General features: G+C 37.3%; 1 protein-coding gene across 1 annotated transcript; it reads right to left on the bottom strand.

Moving 5' to 3' along the window:
• Window positions 1-4,021: 4,021 nt before the first annotated feature.
• On the bottom strand, window positions 4,022-18,415 carry LOC146459610 (low choriolytic enzyme-like). Its single transcript, XM_085089325.1, has 11 exons — window positions 18,345-18,415; window positions 16,905-17,036; window positions 16,190-16,316; window positions 12,817-12,908; window positions 11,520-11,603; window positions 10,186-10,322; window positions 9,134-9,215; window positions 8,381-8,419; window positions 7,249-7,380; window positions 4,927-5,165; window positions 4,022-4,199 (listed from the first exon to the last, which is right to left on the bottom strand). Exons 1-11 carry the CDS (start codon window positions 18,406-18,408, stop codon window positions 4,119-4,121), a joined length of 1,209 nt encoding a protein of 402 aa, XP_084945451.1. The 5' UTR covers window positions 18,409-18,415; the 3' UTR covers window positions 4,022-4,118.
• Window positions 18,416-18,674: the final 259 nt, after the last annotated feature.

Below are 18,674 nucleotides of genomic sequence, written 5' to 3'. Positions count from 1 at the left end.
TGTTCGACTAATTATTGGGGCGGAGGATTTCAGTCTTTATTTGAATTAACTTTTGGCCTGTAGTCTTTGACCAATTTCTCTAATTTTCTGGTATGCTAGGACATGAACCTTTAAATCAAATAAAGTTTTAACTTTTTGGAGGAAAGAAATAACCTATTGTAAGTTACAAGCGTTACTTCTTTTATTCTAATTTAATTTAATTTAATTTAATTTAATGCATTACAATAAATTCAATAAAAATATACCACTACGTGATAAGACTCCACAATAAATAAAAGAGGGGTATGTGCATCCTAAAGATTTAATTGATTTAATTGATTTAAAAGATTTATTTATTAACTTAGTTCAGCGAGTAAGGGACGCCAAGTTACAGCTTTCAGTCTACCATGTTATCAATGTTTGGATAAACTTTCGTGTAACTGCAAATTATTCAGACTTGGCGGGTTCTGGAATTTATTTACCATTGGAGAATGAGCTAGGCTTTTGTATGTACATGTAAATGCACTATTTTATCCAGAAATTTCTTCTGGTACAAAATAGACTACCGTCATGTTTTCTGTTGTCGCCGCCATATTTTTTCATTAGTTTCCAGCTCCTTCTCTTACTACTTTTTCCCAATTCTCAGCTCTCAACTAAAGGCTTATTTTGTTTAAATTATGCTCGAAAATGGTATATTCTGCTCGGATTCTACCAGAATTAAATTTCATACTCTTGACACACTATTTTGCCGAAAAATTCGGCAGTGTATAATGCAGTCAAGCCTAAACGTGACCTCTTGTAATAAGAGTCTTCTTAAAGGTTATAGTCTATTTAAACACCTCATAAAAGGGGGCATTTTAAAAATGCACCTTCCTGAATTAAAACGATTTCAGTTGGTTTTGTTCTAAGCAGTTAAGTTTTATAATGGTGTAGCACAGCTGTCACGGGATCCCCTTGTACGAAAATGATTTTCTTTTGTTGTAGGATGTATGTCTTTTGTTTCAGTTCATTATATTCGGAGACGTTTTGACACAGCTGCCCGAAATTACCAGCAGCTAACATTAAGCTGTATTGTGAAACGTGACAAAAGATTCAACGCAAATGATCCCAAATCACATTTTCAGACACCGGCACGGAACAAGAAAACTATTACAAAAAACCGTCAAAGCACGCTCTGACTAAAAGAGCCTTCTGATATAGCTTCAACTTAGTTCAGTAGAAATTGTAAATAGTTTTCAGATAAGCAACATTGTAGTTAAACCATTTTACTTGAATGACAATGTAATTAAAGAATTAATGTATATGTTGTTGCCTGAAGATGAACCCATAAAAACAGGCTTTCTTTCAGTCACGAAAACCTGCAGAAATTCTTTGACGTGTAACGCTACGCATACTTCAGTGTAAACCTTATTTTCAGGAAAGTGTAGCAAATAATACGGGGATTACTTGGCACAATATTTTTGGTGTACGATTGAGTCCAGGTTTTAGTTATACATAATTCATCTCACAGTGATCGAAAACTTACATCGAAGGAAGCTTGAACGCACATTAAAACGAAAGCGAATTTTCTCAATTTTTAAACATAAAGTTGAATATTCGGCAAATTACTTAAGTGTTTTGCACTTCAAACTGAATAGTACCCACAACGTTTAGTTACTACATTTGCTGTCTAGCCGCAGTAATAGAGAGTGATGAAAGTATTCCCCGACACGTTTTGGTTGATTTAATATATATTTTTGTAGCATCTGGCTAATCGGCCAAATCGTTGTTGAGTTGTAACTTGAAAGTGTTCCCTCCAAGCGAAAATTAAAGTTTGAGAAAACAGTGCTTGAAAAAAATTCTCGCTAGACAAACAAGTACCGCCCCCTTACGCCTTTATGCAAAATTAACCAATCATTTTGCAAATTACTTTTTCTTCCGGTCACCTGTAATTTTCTCGCGGTTTTGCGCGTTAGCTCGCGTTCTAGAGTAATCAACTCCTTCACCAATTTGTTGGATACCTACGGTGTTTGTTGTACGTCGATTTCGTAATCTGTAATGATTATGGGTAAAACAAAATGGGAACTGAAGCCGACCTCTTCAAGCAAAGCTGCTGGGCTGAAGCAGAAGTGTCAAAGGCGGGCAAAATTATCAGCACAAAGCGCTACAGAATTATCGGCGAACCACCGTTATTGTCTCAGTCAAAACGAAAATTCTTGTTACTCTTCGAAGAGCCGGCGAATACATCTATTCGAGCGAAACATTGTTGAGAATAGCGAAGTTTCGAGATTGCTTATCGAAATTTCGGGTGAAAATTCGCTCTTGAATGAACGTTCTAAAACATTTAATGCTGCAAATAGGGAACAAGTATCCGCTTGACGCTTGAAAGAAAACGTTTAAACGGAACCGTTTAAAAGATTTGACTCCGTTTAACGCTTTGGAAATTACCGTAGTACAGTAAGTCTTTGTGAAAACCCTACAAGCAAAAGCGGCGACTTTCACTTTAGTAGTTATCTTATAGCGAAGGCCAACGTGAGAAAAGATCAAGACATAGGACATGATTCTTAGCGTTATTTTTCAACTGCTTTTTTGTTTTGTTTCCACTTGCCGAGACTTGTAAGTTTTACGCACCCGAATACAAGATTCAGTGATCTGATAACGTTCAGCCGCAAATAATAAAAAAGGAAGCTCATGAAGCGCGATTCACGGACTCGCGAATTGAAACAAGTGCGTCTCCAAATATTCGCTTCGCAGGAAGGTTTTAAGACCTTTACCTACTTTAAAGTGTAGTTTAATACTATTGTCTTCTTTTATCTCAGTTTCGTACTCGAACAAACGCAAGTTCTTCCACTAAATACAGGATATTCGAAGTGCGGGACTGCGAGGGGTTCAAGACAACAGAAAGCCCTTTCGCGCAATTACCGCAATTTCTCGGCAAATACTCTCTCTTTTTCTAAAATTATTTTTTTGTTTGTACGATCTTACTGGGAAGTTTATTTTTATCTAAATATAATGAAAATCCAAAGCCAATCAGCCTAAATAAACAGCATTATTGTTAATTGTGTATGTTGCTTGTCTTGTGCAGAAAATATGAAGGAAATCTATTTTCCAACGAAATTTGAGTGAGTGGTTCTTACGCGGGGCTGCACTCAAACTTGTCAAGCGTCCGATTTGCCCTACGCCATCTTTATCAAAAGTATCCGTGGAGCAGAGATGTCCACGGTGTCAGAAATGAGCTGTTATAAAAAACCCTTTGGCCGGAGACGGTGTTAATATTGGTTAGGTAGCCGACATTTTTTAGACAAAGACATTGAGTTTTTTTCCCTCTCTATTACAGAACGGCTTTTGTCAAAAAATACAGTCGACTCCCGATAACTCGAACCCTCGCTAACTCGAACCTCGCGCTAACTCGAACCAATTTTCCTTTCCTTTCTGGTCATTTCCTATATAATTTTACCCTCGATAACTCGAACTCCCGATAACTCGAACCTCTTTCAATTTAATTTCCCTTGAAGGTTCGAGTTATCGGGAGTCAACTGTACATATTTTACGTGTCGTTCTATAGATACTGTGCAACAAGTAGCAACATTCGTGCTAAGTGAATCAGCCATATTTTCATATAGGATCACTGTATGGTCTGTTATATGAAAGGAAAAAAGTAAGCAAACGTTTAAAAGCAAGATATCATGACGTACTTTGTTAAAACATGGTTCACCGGTGAGGACTCAAACCTCCTTTTCTTGCGTTCAAGGCAGACGTGATAACCGCTACACCACAGGCGATTCTACCGCAGAAGTGGACCTAATAGCATACTACGTTATATCTTGGATTATACGTTTTCTTGCCATAGATACTAAGCTATTATAAGAGAGTAGGGGTCTATTGGATTATTTAATCCATGTACTCTTTTGTCAACTCGGTCTTTCTTTTGTCATGGTTACTAATGGAGGATGATGGTGAATCGTATTTGGGAGCCACTTCATTCCATTATAATTCATCTAAATGGCAACAGAATGACATGTACGTCAAAAAAACAAACAAAAAATAAAACAACAAAAACATGCTACTTCATTATGCCAGTCATATCCAGTTTATTTCTACGTTTTCTACATGAGTTTGAGTATTCGTTCTACAACATAATCAGACTGGTGCGTTATGCTTTACTGGCAATCATAAATGGTGATGTCATCAATCGCAGCATCTCCTGTGTAACTGCTTCCTCTTATCCCCTCGAAGGTCAGCTGCAATAAGCACAAAGTTAGAAAAGTTAGGTGTGAAAAAAAAAAAAAACAAAAAACAAAAAACAAAAACAAAAACAAGCGAGCTTCATTTGAAGTAACGAATGTTTCGTTTTATCAACAGAGTTGATAAAGTAATATCGCCACCGTAAAGAGATTTTAGTGCTTACGTTTTGACCGTAAGCCCTTCGTCAGAGGAAATCCGCAACGAAGGGCTAACGCTCGAAACGTCAGAACTCGAATCTCTTTCCAATGGAAAAAACAATAAGATATGGGAAGTGAAAAACAGTAAGATATGGGAAGTGAGTGAGTTCATTACTCGGCCAAAAGCCAAAATTAAAGGTTTTGTGGAGAACGTGAGCACATGACGATAAATGTGTTATTCTCCGTCCCAAACTTGAACGCCGTTCCAACCTGTTTTGTTACTGGATCAACGAAATACAGTCACGCGAACTTAGATTTTCAAGTGACGTTTCCGTTGGTGCTTGCCGGCGTAATTTCTTAAGATCCCTATTTTGTAAAGGGTGACGCGGTTGTCTGTGGATGAAACCTGACGTGGGACCATTCTTAAGTAACAAATTTTACTGTGGTTCATCTAGTGTTTATTGTGATATCTAAAGTGATTTTTAATTTTGAGTTGTGTACGAAATGTTGATGTGACTATTTTAATAAAGACTATTTAGCAGTACTGTTCTGACGGTTTTCAAAAAGCCTTCGGTGTCTTACTAACCTCCTTAGATCCTGATCCTTGCAAAGGAATGTCTTGCAGTTTCCACTGGTTGCCTTGATTTCCTGATTTCTCAAAAATCACTCCATCGCAAAGTTTAACTTTCAGTGTCCCCATCGCGGCTCCATACATGTGGTAATAAAACCTCAAGCAAGACTTTCCGGTCAGCGTAACCATACGAGAAAGTTTGGCATTATCACCCTGCCTTCGGGGTGAAGAAGTCTCGATGAACATATAATAACCTAAAATAGGCAAAGAAACGTATCAATGAACATGAAATAAATTTAATGAGTAAAAAAGTTAAAGAATAATGCCGGAATGAATGGCTGGATGGATGAATGAATGAATGAATGAATGAATGAATGAATGAATGAATGAATGAATGAATGAATGAATGAATGAATGAATGAATGAATGAATGAATGAATGAATGATTAATGAGTGGATGGATGGATTGATGGATGAGTGGGTGTGCGGACGTATGGGCTGTTGTGACGTCGAGGAATTTGTGTGCAATTTTCCCTGTAAGTACCATAATTAGTTTTAACTCAATAAAACAATGAGCGCAAATTTGTGACTAAGCAGTCGTGCAAAGCCATCTTAGGGAGGGAAAGAGAGGGAACATTTCGTTCTTGATGGCGCGTATAGTGGCGCGTTTGTGCCGCGAAAAAATGACCGTAGCTATGACTACCAACAACAACAACAACAACAACAACAAAAAAAACGCTTCCCAGAAAGCTGTTGGGTCTTCACGAAAACCATAATTATTGTAAAATACCTTAAATCTGTATTAGTATATAAAGCTTAATGTCTTTAGTAGTCTTTAGGATCCTTTAGTGTCATTTGTTGTTCTTAAGTTCAAAATCATCGTACTTATAAATTACGGATTCTTCTTTTGGAATGAGACAATTATTGTGAACTATTTTAAATCTGTATTACCATATTAAACGTAGTGTCTTAGTAGTTTGTACTTGTCATTTTCTTGTGTTTTGCTCGTCCTCGACTATCTGTAGCTATTTGCGGGGCAAGCAAGGCACTACTTACGTTATATTTTTGAAAAATAAACATTGATTGACAACGTAAGCCGATAATTAAATTATATAAAGTTAATCCTTTTACTCAACTTTAAGGACTGTTTTCAAGAAGGTCGGATTTTTGGCGATCGAAGATACTTGTTTGGTGGAAGCGGAAATTCCCCAACCCCCTCTCCCCCCCACCAAAAATAAAATAAATGAAAAAACAATAATAATGATAATAATTATTATAATAATAAGATCAAGATTTTTATATTTTATGGCTATTTTTTTTTAACTCAGCAGTTTTCTTTTTATAGTTCCTTCAGATCGCATAGGTTACGCTGCGCGCCCTATGTGGTTCTATTTTAGCATCCATACGCTTATCAACTGCACATAACAATAATAATAATAATAATAATAATAATAATAATAATAATAATAATAATAATAATAATAATAATAATAATATAAGTTCCGTTTTTTAGAAATTTCCGGATCAGAGTAAGTGCATTAGATTCGAACGTAATCAGGTTGGTCACCCTTAAATCTCGACCAATCTTTTTTTTGGGTGTGCACTGTGAAAACAACGTCAAGCAAGAAATACAGTTTTCTTCATTCATGGTCAAGACAAAAAGCATGTAATTGTTTTTCTATATGTGAGTTTAAGCGCACTTCAAACTTAAGGACGGTGCCTACTAATACCGAAGTATTTTTGTGCGGTTTATGACTATGCGGGAAAAGCAGATCTTAGCAAGGGCTATTGGAATCCAAAAAGAAAATTGGGGGTAACCATGCATTTTTCAGAGATAACTAAGCAATAACATCTCTAAAAAGCGCCAAAATACAAGGCAATGTACGGGATTTTTTCCTAAATTGAAGCTTAATTATCTCTGAAAAATGCATGGTTACCCCCAATTTTCTTTTTGGATACCAAAAGCATTTGCTAAGTGCTGCTTTTGCCGTATAGTTTAAAACCGCGCAAAAATATTCCTGAATTAGTAGGTACCAGCCATAGGAAACCCGAGTATCTCGAGATGCGCAGAACGTATGCGCAGTAACAATAGTAGGCACCGTCCTTAACTTGTTTTATAACATGATGGAATTTTTAGTACATTTATGCCATTTTTTTTGGACAGTAAAACACATGTACAGCTGCCGATTCCTATTTTTTTTGTATTGTAAAGGGAACCTTTCCTTAATCGTACGAGACAAAGAGTGTCCACTTATAAGGTTTGACTGCGTAAAGGAGCTTAAGCTTACTTGACTTTGTTTTGTAACCACAGTGAACACGCATTATATATGTACATACCACCGCCTGTGTGATCAGCACTCGGTCCAGTGTTTCTTGATGGCGTGCTGCCCTTTCTTCGAATCCAGTTAAATTTGTCATCCGTTTCTTGGTTGAAGCCACACAGGCTGTTGTCAAAATTACACCGGAAAGCTGGATAAGGGAAACATTCACTAGTTAATAGTGAATCAACGAAAAAATTACCTCTACATTAAACAAAATCAGAAAAACAGACAGCAGTTAATAGATAATCATGGCTTGCACAAAAAAAAAAAAAAAAAAATTCAAAGCTGATAAATAATTTATAATGGAAGTTAAATTTGTTGAGTCATCCTATATGGGCGTAAAACACTCGACCATAAAGTAGAAGAGCAGACGGAACAGTTTAATTTCAGTTGCAACGCGAATTCAACGATTCGGCAATGTTCGCAGGCTATTGAATCAAAATTCATACCTCAGTTTGCAACTGTATTTGCATACTTTGATACTACTCCGAGTGCCTCGTTGAAGGACAATCTTTTACTGGCTGAATTTTTCCATTTATTGTCAATTTCCGGCACACATTTCGCATACTACTTCAACAAAACAGTGCAACTCAGTTGATGAATATATGGCGCTATTTTAGATGCAACTCGACCTTGAACACAGCCGGGCCCCTCATATGATGTATTGTGTGACTGGGAATAATCACGGGTGGTTCTTCAAAACATCGTGAGGCACGATGCGCGCAACAGATCTATCAATCTACGACAACCGGAAACACTCGTTTTTAAAAGTTTTAAAATAATTGGTTTAAGAAACACACGAATATGCTAATTTATGACTCACTCACGATTAAACGCAAACATCTTGGTTATAAGTGCTTGGCTACAATACTCCAATTTGTTTTAAGATTTTTCTCTGACTCGCGTAAACCGTCGGAAAAGTCATTATAGAAAAATGGAGTCAGTTCCAGGGCTAACTCGAGGTTAGTAGTGCGCGGTTGTGTCTGTGTGCGCTACGACTTGGTGGTTGGTATGGCGGTTTAATTTTGCAGTTGAGTAGGAGCATGATAAAGCAGTCTCAACGCAGTTTCACTTGACGCTTGAAACAAAGTTCTAAAGACCACATTCCGGAAACTACATCTGTTGTGGTGATAATTCCACTGACTTACATGCTTGAACTGGAGGAGTTGTTGGAGCTGGAGGACTAGCTGCGAAAAATAAATAAATAAATAAATAAATAAATAAATAAATAAATAAATAAATAAATAAATAAATAAATGATAGTACGCAGAAAAGTAAACGTGTGCTTGAAATGTCATGAAAGTATCATGGCCTTGAGTCTATCGCAAACTGAAATGTTTAGCAAACACTTTTTTAAACTCATAATTGTAAACATATACTGATAAGGTAGTGATAAATGTCAAGGAACAAAACAAAAGAATAAAATTTTCACCGATCCGTCTGAAGCTGACATAGTTAATTAATAAGGAAGGGAAAAACATAAATGACCTCCTCTAATAGAGTGCTTTGGAAATACTCTGTCTCAACGTAAGTAATCACAGCCTAACTGTATAAAACAAACATGTAATTCATTAAAATTTAAAATTGGAGAATTCCAAAATCCATGACAATCAAAAACTTTCTGCGAGAATACTGTAGTCCCTGACTTAATTTCGGTTAAACTGTGGAGCAAACACCAAAAGACCCACCTAACTCCCTAAACAAACAAACAAACAAACAAACAAACAAACAAACAAACAAACAAACAAACAGAAGAACAAAAAAAATACACAAACAGAACAAATCTAAGATCATCATATTGCTGTAGTTAATTATGCAATACAAAGAAACTTTTCAACATCTACGCATTTTGTGGTTTTACTCCAGGGCTGTGAAATTGCCCAAAGTTGAGGGTGCCTTACTTGGTACACCAGTGCATTTATATAGCTTCATCATTTGGTCAACGTCGATAGGACTGAGTGCTTTTCTGTTGCCAATGGTAACCTAAACACAATATCATTATAATTTGCATTACAAGTTTGCCTCACTCCATCAGGCTCACCGGGCACTTATTTGAAATTTGTAATATTTGAATGCAAAACATTAATAATTGACTTGAATTTTGAATGTTGCACGATTTAAAATGGACTAAATTTACCCCACTCCTATGTCGTGTATTATTTTAAACTTTTATTCCGTGGCGAAAGGGGAGGAGGTGAAGGGTATCCCAGCCTGCAAGGGGGTGGAGTAGGGAAGGCGGAGGTAGGGGTATATTTGCTGGAGGTTTTTCTCAAAGGGATGGTATTTCATTGTACTGTTTAATTATTCAGCGGTTGCGTTTGCACTGCGATGGATGTCAACCAGTAGCAATAACATAAAAAAACCAAACCCACAATCTTGGACAAAAAGATCGAGACACCTAGACGCCTTACACCCTTTTTCCCTCGTAGCAAAGTTGACGGTGCAAAACTATTGGTGCTCCAAGCGAAAACATCTTTTCAGTCTGTTTTAAACTTTGATTGGGAGGGCTAGGAGGGACGGGGGGTAGGATTGGCTGGGCTTCTTCCGTCTTTTGGGAGCTGTTTCAGTTGTTATAAATAAAATTCTACCTCAGAACTACATGAAAAATAAATCGCTAAACACTTTAACATAATCTATGATACTTAAAAACAAAAACAACTCCAGTATAGCTTAGGTCAGATAGCAAAGGATGGAGGGAAGGATTTAGGTATAATTATTTCTCTTCAGTATTTTATTTGTGTTCTCAGTGACCTGGCCTATGTGTGGAAGCGAGGCTGGTTTTGGCTTTTGTTCATACCAACGGTTCTGTTTTTCTTCTGAAAATGAAACCTTGTTGGAGTAAGAACAACATGATGTTCAAAGGTTGTGGTTTCTATGAAAAGAAAGGTAACTCCAACCTCGCTCAAAGGCTAGGTCACTAAGAACACAAACGTAAAATGAGCTATAAACCTACCCCTGCTTTCTTGGGTACAATTGTCGGCTTGCCATTTTTCGTGAAGTACCTTTCGCCGTAGTGCATTATGGATCCATAATCATATGGTGTTCCCAAGGAATTGACGCTGCTGGATTTTCTGAAATTCCCTTCCTTTCCTATCCAAAGTTACAATTTAACACAACATCGTTAGTTTTGTCCCTTCCTCGAACGGCTATGTATTATTAACAGAACATGATGACAGCTGGTGTTTCTTAGGACAATATTAAATCATGCTTTGCTGATTGATTTCGTTGCCCTAGCAAAATCATTAACAAGAAACCTTGGTATTTGACAGAATTAGTAAAGTTATTATTCATTGAAAAGAAGCGTATACAACAACAACAAAGAAAAAAAGGCGAATTCTTAAAAAATCAATTTTATCGCTGTTCTCATTGAACAGTGAAAGGAAAAAAGGAACACGTCAGTTAACAGCAAGGACCCACAAAACGTTTTTTTCTCCGCAGTTATCTGCATCAATTTATCGGCCCTAACAAATAAGGTTGTACATCTCACTACGCATTCACCAAAAAGTAGCTGGTGTGTGGAGCTCAGCAACTTGTGGGTCCAAACAAAGAATCTACAATGCTTGTAGGTCATAACGGGGAAGACGCAGCTGTTCATGGCTACTACGCTGTGAGAAAGCTTCTGACTTTAATCCCTACGTCAAGAGCACCCACGAGAACATTAAACAAAATACTTAAACAATTTTCGCTCTTGTTTCCAAACTGTTTTGTGGCTTTTAAGGCATATCGAGATCGGTATAACAGATCGCGCGTAATTAATAGATTGGGGAGAAAAAGGTGATTTGTGGACTAGTACTTGTTTTAAAGTAGGCATCGTAGAATTGTTATTAATTTATTAATTAAGATATTGTAACTTCCACTTGTTAATTCAGCCTTTCTGCAAGAAAGTGGAATAAACGGTATTTATTTAATTTTTTATGTAATCTAATACAAATTGATGTGTTCGGACGCTTCAGCTGAAACTGATTTAAGTTGCAGTGAGTTTTAGGAAACGGAATCTTATTCCAGCGACCCTGAATTTACGAGCTGTTGTTGGCTTTGCGAAAATGCTAGCTGATCTTATATCGAATTTTTATAGACATAGCTTGCCCCTCCAAAAACAAATTGAACTAGTGTTTCAGTCTTACGACATTTTGCTGAAGAAAACTGCAGCTTTTGTTTCCAACTAAATCCGAATTTCTGAGATATCTGCCGAGATGATCCATCGGGTGCTTCTGTTATAATATAGACAATTTAAACAAACAAAACAAATAAACAAACAAAAAAACATCAACGCAATAGAAAAGCTACCTGTTTGGATGTTCTCAAACTTGATTTCAACGTAGTTATCTCTGTCAGGTCGAGACTGCTCATGAAGAAATCCAAGAGCGTGACCTTAAACAATAACAATAAAAATGTCACTGTCTGAACTCATAAAGTGTTGATTCCTTTGTGTAATAAAACTATGTTCTGTTATGAGCCGTTGGTTTAAGTACGTACAGCTGCAGATCAAATGCAGTTACGTATTCAGAAAGTTAAATAACACATAAGTAAGCTCACAGCCCAGAAGTGCACTTTCATGTTTAGTTATCTCAATTGTCTGTCGGCCTTTGTTCACAACAACGTACAATATATGTTCACTTTGCAAATGACACCCGAGTCGACGTTCACTTGTTCAGATTATTATTAACGTAACACAGTATTGATAATGATATCTTTCTGTAAGTAATTGTGTGTGTGTGTGTGTGTGTGTGTGTGCGGATGACCTTACAGAATACCGGTGGCCATGTTGGAGGACTTGCAATGTAAAAGTGCCGCCGACAAATTTTACCTGACAAGAGGGATAGTACAAGGGAAAAGCTAAACTTTTATACCCATTCATTTCTTGGCACCGTTATATTTTATACCCTGCATCAAGTATCTTTGTATCTGACAAATTTTCATCCCGCAATCGAGTATTCGGGAAATCGAGCCGAACAATCTTTATTGGTAAACTCTTAATCTTCCTCAGCTTTTGAAAATCGTTTGCGGCATATAATAAGGTTCAATGGAGCGTCGTTAAAGTTCCCGACAAGAACTTAACTGTGTCGTCTATTTCATTTAGTCTGGCGGTAAGTCCTTCCAGTCTTCACCCGCTCTAAGATAACATTTTAACGTCATAATCGGCAAATTTCGCGTCATTAGTGGAGCGGCTAAAAAACATGGCCGTCCGCCATAATGACATACGCCATAAAAATATGGAAAACAATCAGTTGAGTTCTTAACGAATAACACCTGGTCTACAGAACCAACCGACAAAACCAGGTATCGGATTTTAAAAATAAAATGAACACATTAAACCTTAAAATAAACTGAAAAGTTTTGAGATTGAACTTAAAAAAAAAACAAGTGGTCTTCCAATATGACGGCCGGTAGTTCAAAGGGTACATGTTCATGTTGAGCATAATAAAGATGTGACTTAAATCAGGTTTAATAAAATAATACCCAATCAGCTCATAGTCGTTAACTTTTTCTTTGCTTTCAAAATCAATTTTAAGAATAAGAATCTAAATTAATGACATTGGACAAGATGCTTTAATGGTAAGAGCGAGAGTTGTTAGTTACTCACCGATTTCATGAACAATAGTTCCATGTCCCCAGCATCCCCTAGCGAGTGATATCTGTTGTTTTCTGCCAGTTCTTCCCACATATGACCAACAACTGTTTAATAGCAAAAAAGCGCATAGAAATATGATATGGCTGTTGTTATTCTTAACCCTATCTAGACCGAGATGGAAGAGGGGGGGAGGGGGGGGGGGTGAGTTACAGTCAATTCACGTCACGCGTGACCTGTATTTTTGAAATTTGAACGGAGTTTTGAAATTTACCTGTCAGTTTGAACATCACCAACGAGATTTCAGAGTTTCCGTTGAGATTTCCCTAGTTTATTGACGGTATAAAGCTATGAATTTTTTCTTTACATAACAGCATTAAGTATTTCAAGAACAACAGTTGTTTCCCAAGAATTTTGAATCTTTTTTTTTTCTGTTACTTCGTCTTTTTCGGAAAGATTCAACATTCCATTCGCATGTCGGACATTACAAACAGAAGTTCGAATGTTCATTTCAGGGGGGGCTAGCAGCGAGGCCTGGAACCGAGTATTGATGATCGCCCCAGTTAAGAAATTTGACCGAGCGAGACTAAGTACCGATTTTTTGATAAACAAACATGGCGGCGATTTTATGTGAAGGCGCGTCTGTGCGGATTCGCAAATAATTTGCCTATTCGACGTCCAAACATCACAGGAAAGTTTCGGTCTCTCTTTTACCTGAAGTTTGGTCATCAAGAGGGATCACGGATGCAAATTCTGTAGCGAAAAACGAAAATACTGTAACCAACGACCCACATAGTTCACAGGGCTAGACCAGTGAGACTTCTTCCATTTCACTTTATCGTTACCTTCCCTATAGATTTTTTCATTTAAGTACACTGTAGAATCTCTCCCTTTACAGCAACTACCCACTGGGAGTCAACAAACTGTGGATACTCTGATGATCTAATTCTCTGTTTTGCTTAAGTTAAAATGTTACTGTCATGCCTATACTCTCAACAACAGATTTTTCTTCTCTAATCTCTTCTAAATGGTGAGCAGTTGAGAGGTGATGTTAGCAGCATTTTGCTCTTCAACTTTGCCGAGTGAGCCACAAATATTGACTTTTGAATTCATTATGTATGCTTGGTAATAAATCTCATCATTTTAAAGAGATGAAGTTATCTTTCATTAATTTAGATTTTGTCTGTCATACCTCTGGGGTGAGAACTGGAACATAAAAGAGGCAGGGCGCAGCAATACTCCAGCCAGTCATTACACTGTGCAAGTGTGTGAAAACGTGCAGTAATTGCATAATTTACAATATGCTAATTACACTTGACTATGTTACACAATATGTACCAATTAAACAGTATTGCAATATGTTACAGTTCTGATGTATATTGTCATGTTTTGATGACATAATTATACTGCAGAGTAATGTGGTCAGCTGGGTTAATCCTCGAGTTGCTAGAAACACTTCAGTTATCAAGGGGTGATAATTTACTTTTAGATTGTCTTCTTTGAAATGGCGGTTCAATACATAGAGAAACCATGGTTGATTTACCATCCCGGAATCTATTTGGTACTGTATCTCCCTTGCAGTTGGTTGTTAGGGTGTATTCCCAGTAGCCCCATTTTGGCATCCACCAATGGGGGAAAACCACCATACCGATACAGGTGTTCATGGACATCTGTATTGTAAAGGGCGACAGGTAATACAATAATATTTACATGTACCTTCCAAGGTTTCTGCACATGCATGTGGTTTCTGCAAGATCTCATTGTACCAGTACATTGTTCACCCGGTGCTACTGAACTCAACTTCCCAATTTTTTGCACGAGAGAATAAGGACCTGAATGTCTTTTCACGTAAGTTAATCTCCCCATACAGACAAGAGACAAACACCCTTGCAACCACTCATACAAACCTGGTAGCCCTATTCACAATAATGTTGAGCAATCTTCTTCTGAGATCTTTATCAGCTATCCTTTCCAGTTGCAAAATTTTCTTATCCAAAAATTTCTTAAGGACTCAAGCCGTTTTCCTTGTGTATGCATTTAAACAATTTGTGCATTAAAATTAAACTTACAGGAATAACTGTCGTCACGCAACATTTAAACAGAGGGAGAATTCCGTAAAATAAACATGCTGTTTCATTCGTAACGACGCTTTCAACAGTTGATACGCATAAAATGTGGCGCAAATACTTTTAATACGCTTACATTAAAGTTCCAAGCCGATCTTGAGAAATAAGCTTACATTCTGGGCTTTCGCGATGACAGTCGTGAAACACTGCGTGGCTTCTAGTTTCTTCAGAACTGAACAACAATCGAAATTGAACTCTACTATTTTGTCGACGTACAATATCTTCCTGAGACGACGAAAACCATAATCGTTCGCTACACTACAAATCGTATTCTTCACCACATACACTCGCTGAAAACATGTCGCTCGCAATTTCATTGCTGACGACTCTACTAACCTAAAACAAAGCTGGCACCTCATTCCAGCGGTCTTGATTAATCGCAGTGTTCAAACTTCGTACTACCGCAAAATAACATGCTAACAGTAAAGTAACAATGACTTAATACGAATGCGTTTTCCTCCGTCGAGTCGCCACAGACAAAATAGCATGAATCCTTCGCATTTCGCGCATGCTCGTTACGGTTTTCGATTGATTGACAGATTTCTTTACTGGGGCGATCATCACTTTCCGAAAAGCGGCAAGATCAAAGGCAGCTGCCAGCCCCCCCTGGTTCATTTCATTCTCGGAAATACTGATCACGCGTGACGTGAATTGACTGTAACACTTTTAAACTTCATGATGTTTTAAGAAATTTCTTTGGAAACAATTTGTTGTGGTTGGTTAGTGTTCGTTGAATTTGATGTTATGGCAACCGGGTTTTTCAGGAAGTAGAATATTTCTATTTCAAAGTACCTTTCTTACTGTAAATTTTATGTTTTTGGTTCGCTTTAGTGTTCTTCTCTAGGACGTGATTACTTCTTGGGCAAGTTTGGCGGCTTAATGAAGTTTTTGGGAAAACCCAGAAGGTTTTATTTATTTATTTAGCTGTGTCCAATATGGACAGGGATACCGCAACAGCTAAGGCCAATTACTGCGGACCCGGGATATACGGAATATACGCACAAAGACCAGACCACAACACCGGGAACTACGTCCCCTACTCTTTGCGAACAGTGAGTGGGTTCTTTAACGTCCCACAGAGTTATTTACAATCCAAGATGGCCACCGATTGGGAATCATGACGTAATTTCCGTGTCATATGACGTCATCACGTCTCTTTGCGCACAGAAGGACAAAAGAAGTCCAGTCTAGATAAGGTAAAAAGAGGAAAGCAAGCGTCTTGTGAACGGCACTCGACAGTTTCATAAGACAAAGAAACTTACCCACTTCCCAGGAAAAACGACGCGTAGGCGGTTTCGCTTGTTCGTTTTTTAAACGTAATGCAGCCTTTGGTTTTGGTATTCCAGGCTCTCATTGCACCTGCTATTCGACTCTTAGCAGTGGGATCATCTGAAGGCAGACAAAAGGATAACAAAAAGGAGTTATTTATAGCTTTCCACTATTTAGGGTTCAAAGGGACGCCCTGCTTTGATACTTAAATTCGATACTTATCATTTAATTTTACTATCACGGCGATTTTGCTATATTTTCGTCAAAATGGCTCCAATTTTTGACAAAGAACCTTGTTTCCAACATGAAATTGCTGTTAGAGCACCGAGAAGAAAATATCAAGGTGTTTATCCGGGGAAGAACAAACTATAAGCAGTTTTTTGACGACTTCTCTACAATACACAGGAGGAACTTGAAAAAACTGGCCAATTTTTTCAAGTAGCAATCCATTTCCATCCTAGCCATCCCCAACAAAAGATAATTAATACCAGTTTCTGTGCATTATTAGGGTTATTGTTAACAAAACTGAACCATTATTTTGACGATTCCATTAGTTCAAATATGTTTTTTGGCTATTCAAAGTAGCATAAAAAATCGGTGACACTGCCCCTTTAACTTTGCCAATAATAATAACTTTAAATAAATAAATAAATTAACAAATTAATAAATAAATAAATAAACCAATAGTTTAATGTTCTTGTTACTCACTTAACGATGATTCAATGTCATAGACAAACACTCCATTCGGCCACAGTCTGGTGGGAACTGAACCTCTTGTCATTCCTGGCACGAGCTTTATATCACCTTCAACCAATTCATCATCTCTCGTGTATAGGTTCTCTGATTACGAATTAAGAAAATAGTTAAAATAAGAATCGGTTGAATAGAACTTACGCAACTGAAATGGTTAATTTGTAATGAATGAGAAAAGTTTAAAATAACAACTAATTTCATTAATGTTTGGTTTTATCATCAGTGGGTGTTAATAAGGTTGTTTGGCCAATTTGAGATTCGAATTGCTGGCTTTTCAAGCGTTAGCTCTTCGCTCCAACGAAGGGCTAACGCTCAAAACGTCAGCACCCGAATCTCTTTTCCGTGTTAAATCCGTAAAAGTCTATAAAATCAAATCTATTAAACCAAACAACATTCATTTCCACTCCCCGCCGACCCTGCAGCACAGTTTCTTCAGAAACTAACCCCCATAGAGAGGAGTAAAGGAGAGGCTATATTACAGCACAGTATCGCAGATTGCAAACATTCGCCAAGGAGCAGAAAGATCCTTTCTTCCATTTAATCGCATAGGATCGCGATACAATTTTTGACCTTTCTATCTGCACACTTTTCGTTCATCGGCATTGATCAAAGTGTAGTTGCATCAGTTGGATTGGAGCGAAAATCGTAACAATACAGACGGAAAAAGAGGAAAGATGTTTACTCCAGCCTTTTAATTATTAACTAAACTGCTAAATCGTCGTCCAAGTTTATCTGAAAATAATCGCAGAAATCATTTTGGAGATCGCAGATATCCCTACAGAGACAAGATCGAACTTAGAGCTGCATTCCACCCGGTACGCGTACCGTGCAATGTCTTCCATAAATTCTTAATTAGGGGAGTGACCCTGTTCGCTTTCAATCAAAGGACACCGAGGTGCTGCAGTTGCTAAACAGTTGAATCACTGGTCTCAAGACGAATCACGAGAAATATGTTTCGATGGGGCGATCGCAGAACATTGGTTTCTATGAGGACCCGCGCTTCTCTTGGAGCTAAAGGGATGAGGGCAGGAAGTTAGTATCTGTAGTAAGTATTGCGGTATGTCTTTTGTCCTGAGACGAAACACTAACGGCAACAACAACAACTTTATTTAAGCGTCGAAATATTTAGCTTGTAAAGAGCTAATTGGGGACACTAAAAAAAATTAGAAAAAAAAAAGATTTAATACATAGTATAAGTAAATTCATAAAAAGACACGACCACTTTTTGTAAAAGACGAAAGCTCAATAAAACCCTTTTTTTTGTCTGGTGTTGTCTTTTTAAAATTTAAAATAAAATTTGAGTTTTTGGAGTACAAATTTAAACTTTTGCAACCTGAGTGAAAAAGAAATAGGCAATAATAAATACAATGATTATGGCTATGTCTATTTCCATACCTTCAGGAGAATACGCTATCACTGATACGAACCAGAGAAAACTGAGAAGCAAGATGGTCTTCATGCTGATCAACGAGCTGATACGAAAATAATACTCGCGATGGTTTCACGGTGATTTAAGTAGCAGTTGAACTCCTCACATCTGCCCTCTGTGAAAACAACCATTTTCCATATTTACATTACAAATTTGTCTTCTCTTGCTTTGCTATTGTTCTTTGTTTTATGTTAAATTTGACTCACAAATATCTAGAGCATTAAAATTAAAAGGCATTTTAATTGTGTTATTCCTGTTAAAACAGTTAGTTTTTAACTCTATCATTACCATTGTGA

Source organism: Pavona decussata, unplaced genomic scaffold, assembly GCF_977016875.1.
Source record: "Pavona decussata unplaced genomic scaffold, jaPavDecu1.1 SCAFFOLD_218, whole genome shotgun sequence".
Lineage (NCBI taxonomy): Eukaryota > Metazoa > Cnidaria > Anthozoa > Scleractinia > Agariciidae > Pavona > Pavona decussata.
Note: the sequence above shows the minus strand (reverse complement) of the source record. Positions and strands in the feature narration are given on the sequence as shown.

Coding starts and splice junctions, on each gene's coding strand:
- LOC146459610 (XM_085089325.1), bottom strand. CDS start 18,408: ATGAAGACCATCTTGCTTCTCAGTTTTCTCTGGTTCGTATCAGTGATA. Junction 16,317..16,904: donor TGACATTGAATCATCGTTAA/GTGAGTAACAAG, acceptor GTCTGCCTTCAG/ATGATCCCACTGCTAAGAGT. Junction 8,420..9,133: donor TAAATGCACTGGTGTACCAA/GTAAGGCACCCT, acceptor TATTTTTCGCAG/CTAGTCCTCCAGCTCCAACA.